At 42.3% G+C, this 17287-nt stretch overlaps 2 protein-coding genes and 1 pseudogene across 2 annotated transcripts; 1 reads left to right on the top strand and 2 right to left on the bottom strand.

The window, feature by feature from the left end:
- Window positions 1-1554: 1554 nt before the first annotated feature.
- Window positions 1555-3768, top strand: LOC119337479 (60S ribosomal protein L30-like). The gene is made up of 5 exons (XM_037609630.1): window positions 1555-1658; window positions 1793-1898; window positions 3006-3107; window positions 3232-3300; window positions 3389-3768. The coding sequence occupies exons 1-5, from the start codon at window positions 1638-1640 to the stop codon at window positions 3421-3423; spliced, it is 333 nt and encodes a 110-aa protein (XP_037465527.1). The 5' UTR covers window positions 1555-1637; the 3' UTR covers window positions 3424-3768.
- Window positions 3769-4140: 372 nt separating this feature from the next.
- Window positions 4141-5381, bottom strand: LOC119339380 (annotated as a pseudogene).
- A 3497-nt stretch (window positions 5382-8878) lies between these two features.
- On the bottom strand, window positions 8879-10586 carry LOC119339381 (wall-associated receptor kinase 5-like). The gene is made up of 3 exons (XM_037611466.1): window positions 10571-10586; window positions 10359-10508; window positions 8879-10268 (listed from the first exon to the last, which is right to left on the bottom strand). The coding sequence occupies exons 1-3, from the start codon at window positions 10584-10586 to the stop codon at window positions 9019-9021; spliced, it is 1416 nt and encodes a 471-aa protein (XP_037467363.1). The 3' UTR covers window positions 8879-9018.
- Window positions 10587-17287: the final 6701 nt, after the last annotated feature.

The raw sequence follows: 17287 nt of genomic DNA on the forward strand, positions 1-17287 counted from the left end.
TTCTTGACGTTCGCCTGTCGCCGATGCGAGTAGTGGAACCCTAGGGAGAGGAGAATACCCATAGGTACATCATCTACGTGCCAACATATGGCTGATGTTTGACGCCGACAAAAGCAGATGGGTCAAGGCATATACGATCTGATAGCCATGTCTGCACGGCATTATTCTTTTTTTTGCGAGTAGTCTGCACGACATTATTCATCAAAAAACAATAAAGCAACACATAACCGCACACTATATAAAACTACCAAACCTTCTATTTCTTTTATTTTATTTTCCTTTTCCCCTCTTTTATTTCCTTTTAGTTTTCTTTTTTACGGATAGCAAACTTTTTCAAATATTATAACCTAGTAAACAGTAGAAAAACATACAACTATTTTTTCTAATTTTTTTACACTAACTAACTAGCAATTCACAAGCAACAACTTAATATATCTAGTTAGCTAACTAATACTCCCTCCGCTCCATAATGTAGTGCTTATAGATTTTTTTTGAAAAGTCAAACCTCACAATCTTTGATCAAGTTTGTGGAGAAAAATATTTACATCTAGAATGACAAACATATATCATTAGATTCATCATATATAAGATGTAGTTTCATATTTAATATTTTTGGTATTCTAGATATAAATTATTTTCTCTATAAATTTTGATCAAAGTTTGCAAAGTTTGACTTTTTGAAAACCATACAAACTACATTATGAAACATAGAGAGCATTAATAATTAACTAACTTGCATCGTAGTTACAAAGCAACCAATTAACTGAACTAACAACTCATTAATATAACAAAAATCACCGTGCCTTAGGGGGTGGCCGGATCCGGTTGCGGGCGTGGGTGGCGGCGGAGGAGGCGGTGCGGTGTCTTTGAAGGACGACACAAGCGGTTGAGGATTGTGGTGCTGTTCAGTAATTAGTCAAAAAGAAAATGTTGCCGTGGATGATCGTAGGCGGCTTGATTTTACTTTTTTAATAAGATTGTTTTTGAAATGCTGCATATAAAATGAAATTTCGTCAAATAATTAGATGCAAATCCTTTTTTTTTTTGGGAAGATGCAAAAGTAGTGTTTCGAATACAATGTAATTAGAAAACAAAACTTCCTCATCCAACGGCAAAGATAGGGCTCGGCTTTTCTATTCTCACCCTAAGATTCTAGTCCTGAACAACAAATCAAGACCAACCGTAACAAGAGAAAAGAAAGATGACAAATCAAGACAACTGGGATACAACATTTTATTTTTAGAAAAAAAATCTGCATCACATATTATTTCTTGGAACAAAAGTTCAGTCTGATGGGGGTGGAAGGAGGGTAGCTAAAGGAGGCGTTGCCATCGCCACTATGTCTGCAGAACTTTGCATATCGTTTTTTGAGAATGAAACTTGCATATTTCGGACTGGACGGAAAACCGTTGTCCCGAGTCGGCCCATTCCGTGCATTCGGACTGGACGAGGGCCAGCAAGGCCCAACCAGGCGACCATTCGGCCCAGTGGCAAGCACGTAATTTCGACCGCTCGGCCGAACCCTATATACTCCCTCTCGCTCCCAACCCTACCGCGCCGCCGCCCCCGAAGAAGCCACCAGCCTCCTCCTCCCTCACCCGCCGCTCGCCGCCCGCCGAGGTTGGTCGCCGGACGCCATGGCTCCCACCAAGAAGTCGGTACGAACCGCACCCCTCCCCCTCTCCCTCCCGCCCCGCCCCGCCCCCTCTCCTCGTCCCCGAGCTGATTCTGTCCCGGGTTGATGCGGTTGATGTGCTCCGCCTGACGGATTTCGATTCGATTCCGACTGCAGAAGAAGAGCACGGAGAACATCAACAACAAGCTGCAGCTGGTGATGAAGAGCGGCAAGTACACGCTCGGCTACAAGACCGTCCTCAAGACGCTCCGGAGCTCCAAGGGTATGTGTCGATCGCCCCTCTGTTCTTCTCACGCCGCTTGTCTCCCTTGGTCCGATCCGCCGTGGTGAAAGGTTGGTTAGCTCCGTTCGTTTGCTGCATCCTTGTAGCGGAAATGCAGAATCGACCGGCTCACAGATCTGGGACCTGGCTGTTGTGCAGAGTGGGGCGATTAGTGGTTGTCGTGCGATTATTTGTGTCTGGAACTGCGAGACCATTAGAAGTCGACAGCTTTAGCTGTCGATAGATTGTTTGTAGGACGGTCAATGCCATGCGCTGAATGTCAGGATGGTCAATGCCATGCTCAGAATGTTAGGATGTTCAATGCAGTAGTCCAGTCTGTAGTTTGGCTCTTAGGCTTGCTTTTGCTGCCATTTTTATCGATGAATGCAACTGCTATTTCTTTCGTTTTATCCAAAATGTCACCTTATCTCTAGTGCAATTGGAGGTTAAAATGTTTGTTCAGACAATAGAGTTCATGCTACGACAGTCACTGTATTGTTTGAATGGAATTTGCATTCTGTAATGGGACTGAAGTTTACCTCTTTGGCTTGCGTTTGCTGTGCCCTAGAGATGAATACAGCGCCCTAGAATAATACCAGCCTCTTTATTAACACTTCCAAGATTTCTTCCATATCTGGGGGACAATGGAGGTTGGGATACTTGTATTTTGCTGACTTTAGTACCCACTGTTGTGTAGCAATTTTAGGATATTTTTAGGGGAATTTCATGATATATTGGTAATTTAGAATTTGTAGGTGGATTGTGCATTTGTACTTATTGTAGTATAGCCTGCAGTTTGGTGCTTTCTTATGATCCAGCACCATTCTAATCCAGTAGGCAGTCACAAAGAGATGTATTCCCACACAGTTTAGATTGGAAGAAAGGTGTAATTTTTTATTTTCAGATTAGACCACGTTCAGGCTATTACTAAACCAACAGTGCGTGTGTAATGCTTATACCATTTTTGGGTAACTGTTTAAGATTGTCCTTTATTGGTAGTTGAAACACGAGATGGACTCATATTGATTTCTGGGTAACTCTTATTGATTTTTTTCATTTACATGAGGCTCTGTTCAAATAGTCTAATTTGTTTGTTTGTTTGTTCAGGGAAGTTGATTATCCTCGCAAACAACTGCCCTCCGCTCAGGAAGTCTGAGATCGAGTACTATGCTATGCTGTCCAAGATCAGCGTTCATCATTTCCATGGAAGTAAGATTATTTGATCCTAGTCTGAAACCTTTCTCAATGCTTGTTTGACGTACGTAGTTTAGCTTGTTTATATCAAATAATGAGTTGTGGCCTAATGCTAACGAATGGGCCTTTGTCCTTTCAGACAATGTTGACCTTGGAACCGCCTGCGGCAAGTACTACCGGGTCTGCTGTTTGAGCATTCTTGACCCTGGTTCGTCCCCGTTAAACTCAAACCTCTTCGGTCATTTCTCATTTGCCCTGATAACTTTGTACTGAGCGTTTACTACACATGTTTCCAGGTGACTCGGACATCATCACCACCGTTCCTCAGTGAAGACAAGCTTACTTATCCTAGCCTAAGATGATGTAGTGTGGAGAGTCGTGCTTACAAGGCTGATGGCCGTCTCTCGTTATCGAGCCGGAGCTGCCAAATGCAGTTTCAAACCAAACATGGCTGTTTTTGTAAGGCATTCCTATGGGTTCTGTTTTGTGATGAGATGATTATTCCTATGGTCCTTTTTACCTTGCGCAATTGATGATTAGTTCTGTCAACATTGTTTTGCCTTGCTCCTCTAGTGAAACGGAACTAGAACAACTAGTCACTTAACTGAAGAATTGCGTGAGAGTTGGTGATGCTTGTGTAATCTTTGCTCCGGAGAAATGGAATGGTTTTTGTTTCGCCGCGGTAGAGTAGAGATGCTGGTTTTGTTTGTGATGAAACAATTTCATGGAACCTGGCACTCTAATTTCACTACCGCCAGAGCATTGCAAAGGTTCACCAGACGACGCTGGTGAATTTGTTACCGAGGCTTGTCTCTTTTGCTGGGGCTCATCTTGATCCCAACCCATTACCCGTTTGCCACAAGATATATCCTGTACACGCACAGATGTATGGCTGCTGGTTGATTCCTAGAATAGCATCTGGTCCAAAGACGTACACAATTCGGATGGCCACAGCCGTCGGCCTCGGCCATGTATAGGGTATGCATTGCGTGGTGCTGGTCTGGTGGAAGCTGACCATTTCAGATAAAACATAAATTCTTGCTCCAAGCTATAACATTTTTGGCGACCGATGACCAACTTGGCTTTGTACGGTCGATAGAGGTTGAATGTCTTGGTCTTTTGCATCAAGATCACACATTCTCAGAGTCTCCAATCGCAGATGCTGCAATTTCATCTGACTTGTTTCATAGTAAGTCTTTCTTCACCTTGAAGACGCAAACAGATCTCCGCAACACCGGCCACACCACTAATCTCTTCCTCGGTTGCTTTCTTGAGAACTTGAGCAACTACAATTTTAGCAAGTGGTTTCTCCCTTATCTCCCAAAGGAAGTAATTGGATAAGTTTTGCTTTAGCCCGGAGTCAGTGGTAAAAATAGGCTCCTTTCGAAGGAGCAACTCCACAAGTACCGTACCGAAACTGTACACATCACTCTTCTCATTTAAAAGGCCAGTGTGATAATATTCTGGATCTAAGTACCCAAGGAAGAGGGCTCCAGCTGCTTCTATAGCAATTCTTAAGCAATCATCCCACGACAAGGAAGAGTTGTTGTTTGGATTATGAAGAACACCAAATAATGAACCATTAGGTATGAAGTCATACACAAGTAGTGGAACCTCAGTCTCAAGGCAACATCCAAAGAGCTTCACAATATTTCGGTGATTTATCTGTGAGAGGGTAGCAACCTCGTTGATGAACTGACTAATCTCAATTTGTGAAGTGACTTTAGACTTTTTAATGGCCACTACTCGTTGGTCAGATAGGATGTCTTTGTATACCATGCCATGCCCTCCACGGCCAACGATATGTGTGTAGTCAAAGTTATTTGTTCCCTTCTGTAGCTCTGCCAAAGAGAAAATCTTTGTTTTGTCATTCACATTTTCATCGAAAGAAATAGATTGTTCTAGAAGAAAACCTTGGTTCTTTTTGAAATACTTTCTTCGCAATTGCTTTTCGATATCTAATTTCCACCTTCGGATAAGAAATATTGCAATTATGATGAGAAGTAGAATGCCAAAACCAACGCTTAGCCCAATGATAATACGTGCAATGATAGTGTTCATCAAATCTGTACTTAGCCAAAAGTATTGTTTCACGTCGCTCACTGTAGAATTGATTATACCATTGAACTCACCAAGTAAAAGACTCTGCCTCTTTGTTGAAGTGCACTTCATTGCTAGGAAGTCATATTCTGTTTTTCTAGGACATGCGGTGCAATTGTGGCTTCCAATAGTATTATGACAAAGCCCTTTACAAATACCAGAAGTCTCACACTCATCAATATCTGCAATACATGAGTGAGGTTTGAGAGGAGTTTATAGTGTGTAATAATCATTATACATTTACTAACATTGTCAAAAAAATTAAGTAATATAGGGCTTTCATATTTTTTTGGGGGTGGGTTTTGCAGCAAACAAAAATGATGGTTAACTCTCTAAAATGGCCATATAGTTACTATAGCTAGGGGCTCATGGCCTTAATATAGGTTGACGCACTCAAAGTTTGGAGTGTCTGATCTGCATGCAAGCTATTTTCATTGTACTCTATGCACAGAGTTAATTAATGAAGAAGCCATAGATAATAATTTAGTGTTTATGTAAACATTTCTGTGAGACAAAACAAAATCCAACACTCCTTCAGAACACACCGCTCTAAAAGGTTATTGAAGTGTATTATTGTACTTTTTGCCACTAACTAAGACAAGTAGTCATCAATCCGTGCTCCTGCAAGGGCTAGAGATTTCTCTACTTGACAGGTATTATCGTGTCAAAGATATTTTTAACCATGAAAATGTAAGTGATGTACAAATGAATATTAACACATTCGCATTAGACACATACGAATGGGAATTCTAGACTCACTGAGAACGCCTTACTCCTCTGCTAGTTTCCCGTGTTACTCGTTCGCTGCTCTCATTTATCTTTGTTTGTGTTATTTACTTTTGATTCACACTCTACTGAAAAACATTATTTATCTCCGCCCTCACTTTGCTCTTTTTTGCAAAAGCCCTCACTTTGCTCCGAGTCTACAATTATTTGCACGCACAATTCCATAAGCCTCTACAAGGGACAAATATCCTATTCATGTGCTCAATGTGGGATTGATACTCTTGCTTCTAAAAGGCTACAATTAAACCCTGTGCATTTGCAGGACATCAACTGCGCCGAAAAAAATGATGTGGCAATAAGCTATGGAAAAATAAACACCTGTAGTTGAACAAAACCCCCTTTATGTTTGAAAACCATATACTTTGCACCCCAGTTTACAGTCACTTAGCTTGAAGCCAACCCATCCCAAGGGTAATATCATCGCAACCCAGCGGAAAAAGTATGAATGCGGGTCCAAAAAAAGGCCATGTATCTTGCAATCGTGGATTGGCAACTCCATGCCATGTTGAATAACATCCTTAGTGGCTACCTTCACATCCAAAGGATTTTCATGGTTGCAGACCCCCCAAGACTGAGATACTTTAGTGTTTAAAAATTTGTGAAACCTCCCAGAGTCCACCAACACGAGTAGAACATTTTCGCCCACCCTGCCAGATAATTATAGAACACTTTTGGGGCTTCAATACCACTAACTCTTGCAGCAGACAACAGACATAGATCATCCTTGGAGCTCTCCCGGGCGCTGGTGGTGGCTCAGGTAATGATGGTGGCGAGATCATGCCCACCAATTCTTCGATGACGTGCAACCGCACCATGGGTGCACAAGTATGCCAGTGACCCCAATGCTAGCCACATGTGAAAGAAGGCCTTACTAAAAGCACATAAAGACTAGAGCTTGTTGTCGACAAAAGAAGCCATGGGTGACGATGATTAGGCGATGTCCAATCCACGATGCTTCTCCAATGAGGTCGGGGATAGCGAGGAGTTGGCTTGTCATCCGACGCCTGGCGTCGGTGGCTCCAATGTCGCTAAAGATGGGCACGGCACAAACCACTCAGTGCAGGCGCCTGGAGAATTATCATAGTGCGGTGTCATGGTGTCTAATTCTTGGCACACCATTTCTACCACTTCCTCGTGCAATTTATCCAATGCAACGACTGTTTCCAAGTCTTGGGGATGGTGTAGCATTATAGATATTTTGATATCATGTGACAAACCATCTAGGAAATGAGTAGCGAAAAACAGGGGATCCCAGGAGCTATAGTGCTCCAGTAAATCATGCATCATTACATTAAATTACTCAACATATTCTCACACATATCCCACTCTTTTTTTAACAACAAATATGCCTCTTTTTAAGCCGAGAATATTTTCTCAATAGATGCTGGAACTCTGAAAGCCCACATTTCTCTAGGACGGGCCCACAAAAGGCATCCCATTTAGCACATTTCACGTGAGCCTAGAATGGAGTAAGGGCACACCGGGTGTTTCAGTTCAAGAGCTGAGCGCCAAGCTCCAAACACTTTCAGAAAGTCTATGGGGATGGGACAGAAATACTTTTGGTAACGTCCAGGCGGAAATAAAAAAAGCTCTACAAAGAGCTGGACATATTACAGAATGTTCCGGGCAAAGATGCTCCAAGTCACCACGAGCTGAAGATAACTGAATGCCTTGTCGAGCTTTATTATCGGGAGGAGATCCTCATGCGGCAGCGGTCACGAGTTGACTAGCTCACCGATGGCGAAAAAAACACGTGCTTCTTTCAGCTGCGTGCTTCCAACCACCGCTGGAAGAACCTCATCAAGTCCTTGGTCAAGGATGATGGACAAGTCACCGAAGATAGCAAGGAGATGGAATGCACGACCACTAAATTCTATAAGAATATTTACTATTCTAAAGGGGTTGAGAACATGCAACATGTTTTGGATACAGTCCCTAAAAATATCACTAATGACATGCAAGCCCATTTGGATGCCCCATATAGTGCTGAGGAGGTAAAAACAACTCTCTTCCAGGTGTTTCCTTCAAAAGCTCCGGGCCCCGAAGGTTTTCCGGCCATTTCTTCCAGAGACACCGGGATGTTTGTAGCCCTGAAGTAACAAAGGTTGTTCTGCAAATTGTCGAAGGGAAAGAGAGCACTGAAAGGATCAACAGGATGGGTGGAAAGGCCCTCTGTTACCTGTTTTTGTTGGTATCAGTCATCTCAGATGGGTGGAATTCAAGTGCGCCTATGGCATCCCCTGTTAACCACTTCTTATTTACAGATGATATCCTGCCGTTCTTCAAAGCCAATGTTGTAGGGGCGACTGAGCAAAAAATGCCTGACAAATGTCAAAGATGAGATAAACAATATTCTTCAAGTGCCCAATGAAACCTTGAATGCTGGTACTTGGGTATGCCCTCTGATGTAGGCTCTTCTAAACAGGTGGCTTTTAAATATTTAAAGGATAGGGTATGGAACAAGGTTAAAGGATGGGTGACAAAACTTTTCTCTTCGGCTGGCAAAGAGGTTTTGAGCAAGTTAGTGGCTCAGGCGGTTCTAGTTTACTCTGTGTCGTGTTTCAAATTACCGAGAGGCTTATGTGAGCACCTGAATAAACTCATACGACAATTCTGGTGAGGAACAAGGAAGGCCAAAGGAGGCCGTCATGGGTTTCTTGGAAGGACATGACCCAACGAACGTTTCTGGGTGGATTGGGATTCAGGGATTTCGAGCTTTTCAACCTAGCGCTGCTTGCTAAACTGGCGTGGCGCATTCTACAATATCCTGACACTCTTTGTCCCATGATGCTGAAAGCTATTTATTTCCTCGCTGGTAATATTTTGTCAGCCGAAGTTGGGAACCATTCTTCACAGATATGGATCATGGATAGCATCTTACTGTTTGTAAACAAGGAGGAGTACTAATAACAGAGTACTACGTACATGCTAAGACGTAAAGGAGATTGGAAGATGCCAATCTGAAAAGGACGACTCCTATTAGTAAGTGTACTTAGGAAAGGGAAAATCGGAACACAATATATTAGAAGCCGGATAATATCTAGCGTGGTAGAGTCGCTGATGACATAAATTCTTGCTCCAAGCTATAACAATTTTGGCTTCTCTCGGAAGATGAATTTGAGCTTCCCACCTTCCCAGCTGCAGTAGCTAAAGACTGATGACGAACTTGGCTTTGTACTGTCAGCATAGGTTGAATGTCTTGGTCTTTTGCAGCAAGCTCGCACATTCTCAACCTCTCCAATCGCACATGCTGCAATTTCATCTCGACTTCTTTCATAGTAGGTCTTTCTTCACCTCGAAGACGCAAACAGATCTCCGCAACACCGGCTACACCACTAATATCTTCCTCGGTTGCTTCCTCGAGAACTTGAGCAACTACAATTTCAGCAAGTGGTTTCTCCCTTATCTCCCAAAGGAAGTAATTGGATAAGTTTTGCTTTAGCCCGGAGTCAGTGGTAAAAATAGGCTCCTTTCGAAGGAGCAACTCCACAAGTACCGTACCAAAACTGTACACATCACTCTTCTCATTTAAAAGGCCAGTGTGATAATATTCTGGATCTAAGTACCCAAATGTACCTTGTATATTCATCATAACATGGGTCTGGTCAATAGGAACCAACCTCGAAGCACCAAAGTCTGACACCTTTGCTGTATAATTCCCATCCAGGAGTATATTTGTCGACTTCACATCACGATGAAAGATTGATACAGAAGCAGCTGAATGAAGGTAAGAAAGGGCTCCAGCTGCTTCTATAGCAATTCTTAAGCAATCATCCCACGACAAGGAAGAGTTGTTGTTTGGATTATGAAGAACACCAAATAATGAACCATTAGGTATGAAGTCATACACAAGTAGTGGAACCTCACTCTCAAGGCAACATCCAAAGAGCTTCACAATATTTCGGTGGTTTATCTGTGAGAGGATAGCAACCTCGTTGATGAACTGACTAATCTCAATTTGTGCAGTGACTTTAGACTTTTTAATGGCCACTACTCGTTGGTCCGATAGGATGCCTTTGTATACCATGCCATGCCCTCCACGACCAACGATACGTGTGTGGTCAAAGTTATTTGTTGCCTTTTGTAGCTCTGACAAGGAGAAAATCTTTGTTTTGTCACTCGCATTTTCATCGGAAGAAATCAATTGTTCTAGAAGAAGACCCTGGTTCTTTTTGAAATACTTTCTTCGCAATTGCTGTTCGATATCTAATTTCCACCTTCGGATAATAAATATTGCAAGTATGATGAGAAGTAGAATGCCAAAACCAACGCTTAGCCCAATGACAATACCTGCAATGATAGTGTTCATCAAATCTGGACTTAGCCAAAAGTATTGTTTCATGTCGCTCACTGTGGAATTGATTATACCATTGAACTCACCAAGTAAAAGACTCTGCCTCTTTGTTGAAGTGCACTTCATTGCTAGGAAATCATATTCCGTTTTTCTAGGACATGCGGTGCAATTGTGGCTTCCAATAGTATTATGACAAAGCCCTTTACAAATACCAGGAGTCTCACACTCATCAATATCTACAATACATGAGTGAGGTTTGAGAGGAGTTTATAGTGTGTAATAATCATTATACATTTACTTAGATCAGTTAACATTGTCAAAAAAATTAAGTAATATAGGGCTTTCATATTTTTTTGCGGGGTGGGTTTTGCAACAAACAAAAATGATGGTTAACTCTCTAAAATAGCCATATAGTTACTATAGCTAGGGGCTCATGGCCTTAATATAGGTTGACCCACTCAAAGTTTGGAGAGTCTGGTCTGCATGCAAGCTATTTTCATTCTACTCTATGCACAGAGTTAATTAATGAAGAAACCATAGATAATAATTTAGTTTTTATGTAAACATTTCTATGAGCCAAAACAAAGTCCAACACTCCTTCAGAACACACCGCTCTAAAAGGTTATGAAAGGGTATTATTGTACTTTTTGCCACTAACTAAGACAAGTAGTCATCAATCCGTGCTCCTGCAAGGGCTAGAGATTTCTCTACTTGACTGGTATTATCGTGTCAAAGATATTTTTAACCATGAAAATGTAACTTCTAATAGGGAGTTTAAGTGATGTACAAATGAATATTAACACATTCATACTTCTAAATACATTGTGAGTTCAAGTAATCATATAGATAAAAATAGAAGTGCTATGTTAATGCACCTGATATTATTTGCATGAATAATTAGTTATTTCAACTAATAAACTAGAGTACAAGCATTGAAACAATATATATGAAATGATTCCCAAATTCTTTGTTCATGTGTTCTATATATGTTGGATGAGCAATAGAAGATGCTTTAGGGAATCGGAACATGCTTTGGGAACATCTCCACTGCTTGCGAGGATATCAAAGAGGAAGCATAAAAACTAGGTACTGAGATCTCTCCGGCTTGATTGTAAGCTCGGGGGAGATCCTAGAGTACTTTATATCTCTACTTTCATGTCTTTATTTTCTGCAACTGGAGATTAGCTCGCTAGTTGTTGGTTAAGTTTGAACTATTCAATTCCTTTCGAATAAGGGAAGACCCCTTTCTGATGCGCTATGGATATTTAAATAATTGATGCCATTATTTTGATTGGGAAGCATATGAGATGGTGGTTTTCTGCAATTAGTAGCTAATCTTCACTACTGAGATGATCATAAGTCTTCCACACACAGTTGTTGATTGATTAGAGAAGGAAAATAACTATATGTGCTAGCCCATCAGTTTGCAACCCCTAAAAAAATTTATAAGCATAAATGATTGGGACTTATGTCTAATCAAATAAACAAGTTGAAGCAAATAACTAAGGGATAAAATTCCTCTTAAAATAATAGAAGTTTTTAATCCCTATTAAATGAATATGTTTAGCTTGCATGTCACATAAGAATAAAATGTGAGATGGTCACGTAAACATGTTTCATGCTCGGGAAACAGAAAGTAATGAAAAAAATCAATAAAAGAGACTCCCTACAATTTGCTCAGTTGAAATAAAAGATGGCCTACTACATAAAGTTGTATCTTGTTCATTAATGAATTGTGTAACGAGGCGTGAAAGGCTTCATGATCATCCTAGTAGTGGAGATGCGCTATCAATTGTTGCATTCTTCTGTCTCTTTCCGTTTCGATATCTTATGATGGACTCATGCCTTTATATATATCTTCATGTCATAAAATTAAGACGACCTTATTTACAAGTTGCGGTGTTTGCTCGGGGACGAGAAAAATTTAACCTTAGGGGAGTTGACGAGTCCAAATTTTGTGAATATTTTAATCCTTATTTTATGCCTATATGGTTGGCTTTGTGGAATTTTACCGCGTTCACGCATGTCTTTTTGTCGAATTCCCTCAGGATGTATTTTTGGAAGTGATTAGAGTGACAGGGAAAGAACTCCAGGAAACAATGGTACAATCATGTCAATTAATGTGATTAACAACTACCATAAAAAATTAAAGCAATTTGGAGAAAGCTGGAAGTTGTGAAACGCCTCTAGAGAACAAGACGACGTGTCATACGAATGCACGCACTCGTACCAGCTGCTGTCGCTTCCTCTTCGTCGACTACTTCCACCCCGTGGAATCAGACCGTAATTAGATGCATACGAAGACCAGAAACTCGTCCAGACGAGAGAACCTAGCCCCTGAATGCCATCCGAAGGGGGGATAGGAGGAGATTGCCATGTTCATCATGATGTGCAAGAGGATAATGACATCAACCATCTCCATCATTTGCCATTATCATCTATCATCTCTATCTCGTTGTAATGCTCAACCGTTTGTGGATTGCTCCATGTATTACTCATTTGATCCATCCGTGTTTTTCATTGCTATGCACTGGATGTTCTTCGTTCCTATGTACGAGTAAAACCCTAGTTCTTGGGGATATGGATGAACCTTGGTATGTTTAGGTGCTGAAAACGTTGATAAGGATATGATATCCTTTGTTGAATGTTTAGTTTAATAATATTTATGAATGTTGTGAAGGGGACCCACTCATCATTTCTGTCGTAACTCCAAAAAGCCTATTACTGTCATGGTAAAGGTTAGGAAATGAAGGTCATTCAGGTGAGAGTAAAAGCCTTCACTCATCTCTTTTGCAATTGATAAGGGATAAATAAGGAGAACCATTGTAAGGCCGCGTCCACAGGAAAACCCGTAATTAATGACCATAGTTGTAACTTAGAGGGGGAGACTACGGTGGTGGTGTGTGTGGTACGAAGGCTACTAGAGTAGAACGTATTCTGTAGCTCGAGGCCCAGCTCAAAGTGAAGAGTGACTTAAGTATCCAGTTAGTACTATGCTGCTGCACTAGTCGCATTAGACACATACCAATGGGAATTCTAGACTCACTGAGAACGCATTACTCCTCTTCTAGTTTCCCGCGTTACTCGTTCGCTGCTCTCATTTATCTCTGTTTGTGTTATTTACTTTTGATTCACACTCCACTCAAAAACATTATTTATCTCCGCCCTCTCTTTGCTCTTTTTTGCGAAAGCCCTCACTTTGCTCTGAGTCTACAATTATTTGCAGGCACAATTCCATAAGTCTCTACAAGGGACAAATATCCAATTCATGTGCGCCATGTGGGATTGATACTCTTGCTTCTAAAAAGCTACAATTAAACCCTGTGCATTTACAGGACATCAACTACGCAAAAAATGATGTGGCAACAAGCTATGGAAAAATAAACACCTCCAGTTGAACAAAACCCCCTTTATGTTCGAAAATCGTATACTTTGCACCGTAGTTTACAGTCACTTAGCTTGAAGCCAATCCATCCCAAGGGTAATATCATAGCAACCCAGCGGGAAAAGTTTGAATGTGGGTCCAAAACAAGCCCATGTATCTTGCAATTGTGGATTGGCAACTCCATGCCATGTTGAATAACATCCTTAGTGGCTACCTTCACGTCCAAAGGATTTTTCATGGTTGCAGACCCTCCCAAGACTGAGACACTTCAGTGTTTAAAAATTTGTGAAACCTCCCAGAGTCCACCAACATGAGTAGAACATTTTTGCCCACCCTGCCGAATAATTAGAACGTTTTGGGGCTTCAATACCACTAACTCCTACAACACACAACAGACATAGATCATCCTTGGAGCTCTCCCGGGCTCTGGTGATTGCTCAGGTGATGATGGTGGCAAGATCATGCCCACCAATTCTTCATGCGGGAGGAGATCATGCCCACCAATTCTTCATGGTGAAGATAACTGCATGCCTTGTCGAGCTTTATTATCAGGAGGAGATCCTCATGCAGCAGCGGTCACGAGTTGACTGGCTCACCGACAGCGACAAAAACACGCGCTTCTTTCAGCTGCGTGCTTCCAGCCACCGCTGGAAGAACCTCATCAAGTCCTTGGTCAAGGATGACGGACTAGTCACCGAGGACAACAAGGAGATGGAATGCACGGCCACTAAATTCTATAAGAATATTTACTATTCTGAAGGAGTTGAGAACATGCAACATGTTTTGGATACAATCCCTAAAAAAATCAGTAATGACATACATGCCCATTTGGATGCCCCAATAGCGCTGAGGAGGTAAAAACAGCTCTCTTCCAGGTGTTTCCTTCAAAAGCGCTGGGCCTCGATGGTTTTCCAGGACATTTCTTCTAGAGACACCGGGATGTTTGTAGCCCCGAAGTAACAAAGGTTGTTCTGCAAATTGTTGAAGGGAAAGATAGCGCTGAAAGGATCAATCGGATGGGTGGAAAGGCCCTATGTTACCTATTTTTGTTGCGATCAGTCATCTCAGATGGGTGGAATTCAAGTGCACCTATGGCACCCCCTGTTAACCACTTCTTATTTGCAGATGATAGCATGCTATTCTTCAAAGCAAATGTTGTAGGGGCGACTGAGCAAAAAAATGCCTGACAAATGTCAAAGATGAGAGAAAAATATTCTTCAAGTGCCCAGTGAAACCTTGAACGGCAGGTACTTGGGTATGCCCTCTGATGTAGGCTCTTCTAAACAGAGGGCTTTCAAATATTTAAAGGATAGGGTATGGAACAAGGTTAAAGGATGGGTGACAAAACTTTTCTCTTTGGCCGGCAAAGAGGTTTTGATCAAGTCAGTGGCTCAGGCGGTTCTAGTTTACTCTGGGTCGTGTTTCAAATTACCGAGAGGCTTATGTGAGCACCTGAATAAACTCATACGACAATTCTGGTGAGGAAGCAAGGAAGGCCAAAGGAGGTCCTCATGGGTTTCTTGGAAGGACAGGACCCAACCAACATTTCTGGGTGGATTGGGATTTAGGGATTTCGAGCTCTTCATCCTAGCGCTGCTTGCTAAACTGGCGTGGCACATTCTACAATATCCTGACACTCTTTGTCCCATGATGTTGAAAGTTATTTATTTCCATGCTAGTAATATTTTGTCAGCCGAAGTTGGGAACCATCCTTCGCATATATGGCGAGCAATAATTGAAGGAATATATGTGCTAAGCCAAGGCTTGAACCGAAGAGTTGGGGACGATTCTTCCGTCAATATTTGGTTGGACAACTGGATCCCTAGAGATGAAAACATGAGACCGATTGTGTGCCTCGTGGCGGTCCGCCCCACCCTGGTTAGTGAGCTCATAAATCATGTTGAGGCCTCATGGAATAGGGAGGTATTAAAGGAAACTTTTCTCCCCGCCGATGTGGATGCAATCTTGAGCATACCGCTTTGTACAAGAAATAATGAGGATTTTTTGGGCATGGAATTTCGAGAAGACTGGTTTGTTCACAGTGAGGTCGGTGTACCGCATGCTCACCCACAAAGAGCACATGCGGGATGAGCGTGCGAGCCCTAACAATTCTGGAGCCGAGATCGGATGGAAGCAACTCTGGCAGGTGGACATTCCAGGAAAGCTACACAATTTTTTGTGGAGACTGGCAAAGCATTCTATTCCAACTGAAGATGTCCGGCATCATCGACATATGTCTCGATCTGAGAGCTGTCAGTTGTGTGGAGCGACAAACTCGTGGCGTCATTCCTTGCACGTCGTCGAGGTGTATCTAGGCTTTGGTCGATGGTGACCTATCTGAGCACTTAATTGCTACAATGGACCCAAGCGCAAAACATTGGCTATTTGGGATGATGGATTCTTTATCACATGACAAGTTTCTCACCCTCACGGTGACTCTCTGGGCTATATGGACATCAAGGTGGAAGGCCATCCATGAGTCTATTTTCCAAAGTCCTCTTGCCACACATATGTTCATTCAATTCTTCATTGCTGAATTGGAGAGCATCAAGAATGCCCCTAGAACGATAAGACCTACTCCCGTTGCAAATGTTCGGCTGCACCAGGTTTGGATGCCTCTTCGAGCAGGAACATTTAAGATCAATGTGGACGGAGGGCTCTCCGGAGATGGTTCCATGGGTCCATCCTCTATTGTATGTCGTGATGACAAGGGCCTTCACTTAGGGTCCTCAACGATGGTCTTTCCAAGCATTAATGACCCGTCCTGTCTTGAAACACTAGAATGTCGAGAAGCGCAAGCACTTGCCCAAGACCCAAGGAAGAATCATCATCTCATGTGATAGTAAGAGTGTTGCCAATGATATAAAGCATGGCCTACAAGGGAAGAATGGCGTAATAGTCCAAGAGATCAATGCGAATCAACAGATTTTTGAAGCATGGGATATCATCTTCTAAGGTAGGGACACAAACAAAGAAGCTCATAGCTTGGTTAAATTTTTGGTTTCTCTTAACTAGGGTCGCCACTTGTGGCTGCACTATCCACATGACCCTTTTCGTATTCCTTTGAACTTCCCAATTACTCCTTCCGTCCCATAATATAACAGCGTTTTTGACACTAGTGTAGTGTCAAAAACGCTCTTATATTATGTGAGAGAGGGAGTAATCAATAATGTGTCCTTCACCCCTCAAAAAAAGGTGAGCCTAAAATAATTCCAGCCAAAGCGCGACAGCGCCGATGTAGTGCACCACCATCGTGTCTATCCACATCCAATGTTCCACCCACACACCCTGAAGTAGGCCTCACAAGGAATGTGCCAGCTGTGAGGTTGTCGCCGTCAAACTGTGGGCCATCAACATGTTTGTTGACACCTCGATTTACCCCATATCCATATGAGTAGCTACCTACTTCGAATGGTATAGATGGTATAGGAACAATAGGGAACGGCGAACAAGACATACCATTGGCCGGGGCCGGTGTTGCTTGGAGAGGCACCTCATTGGTTAGAACTTGTGCTTGAGGTGTCCCACGATGATTGGATTGCCCATGGCCATCGCCACCCACTCCTGTGTTGAGGAACGATGCGTCCGCCGTCGGCTGATGGATTGACTGCCTTGCCCGCTCCTATAGTG

The sequence above is a fragment of the Triticum dicoccoides genome, chromosome 7B, assembly GCF_002162155.2.
Source record: "Triticum dicoccoides isolate Atlit2015 ecotype Zavitan chromosome 7B, WEW_v2.0, whole genome shotgun sequence".
Taxonomy (NCBI): Eukaryota; Viridiplantae; Streptophyta; class Magnoliopsida; order Poales; family Poaceae; genus Triticum; species Triticum dicoccoides.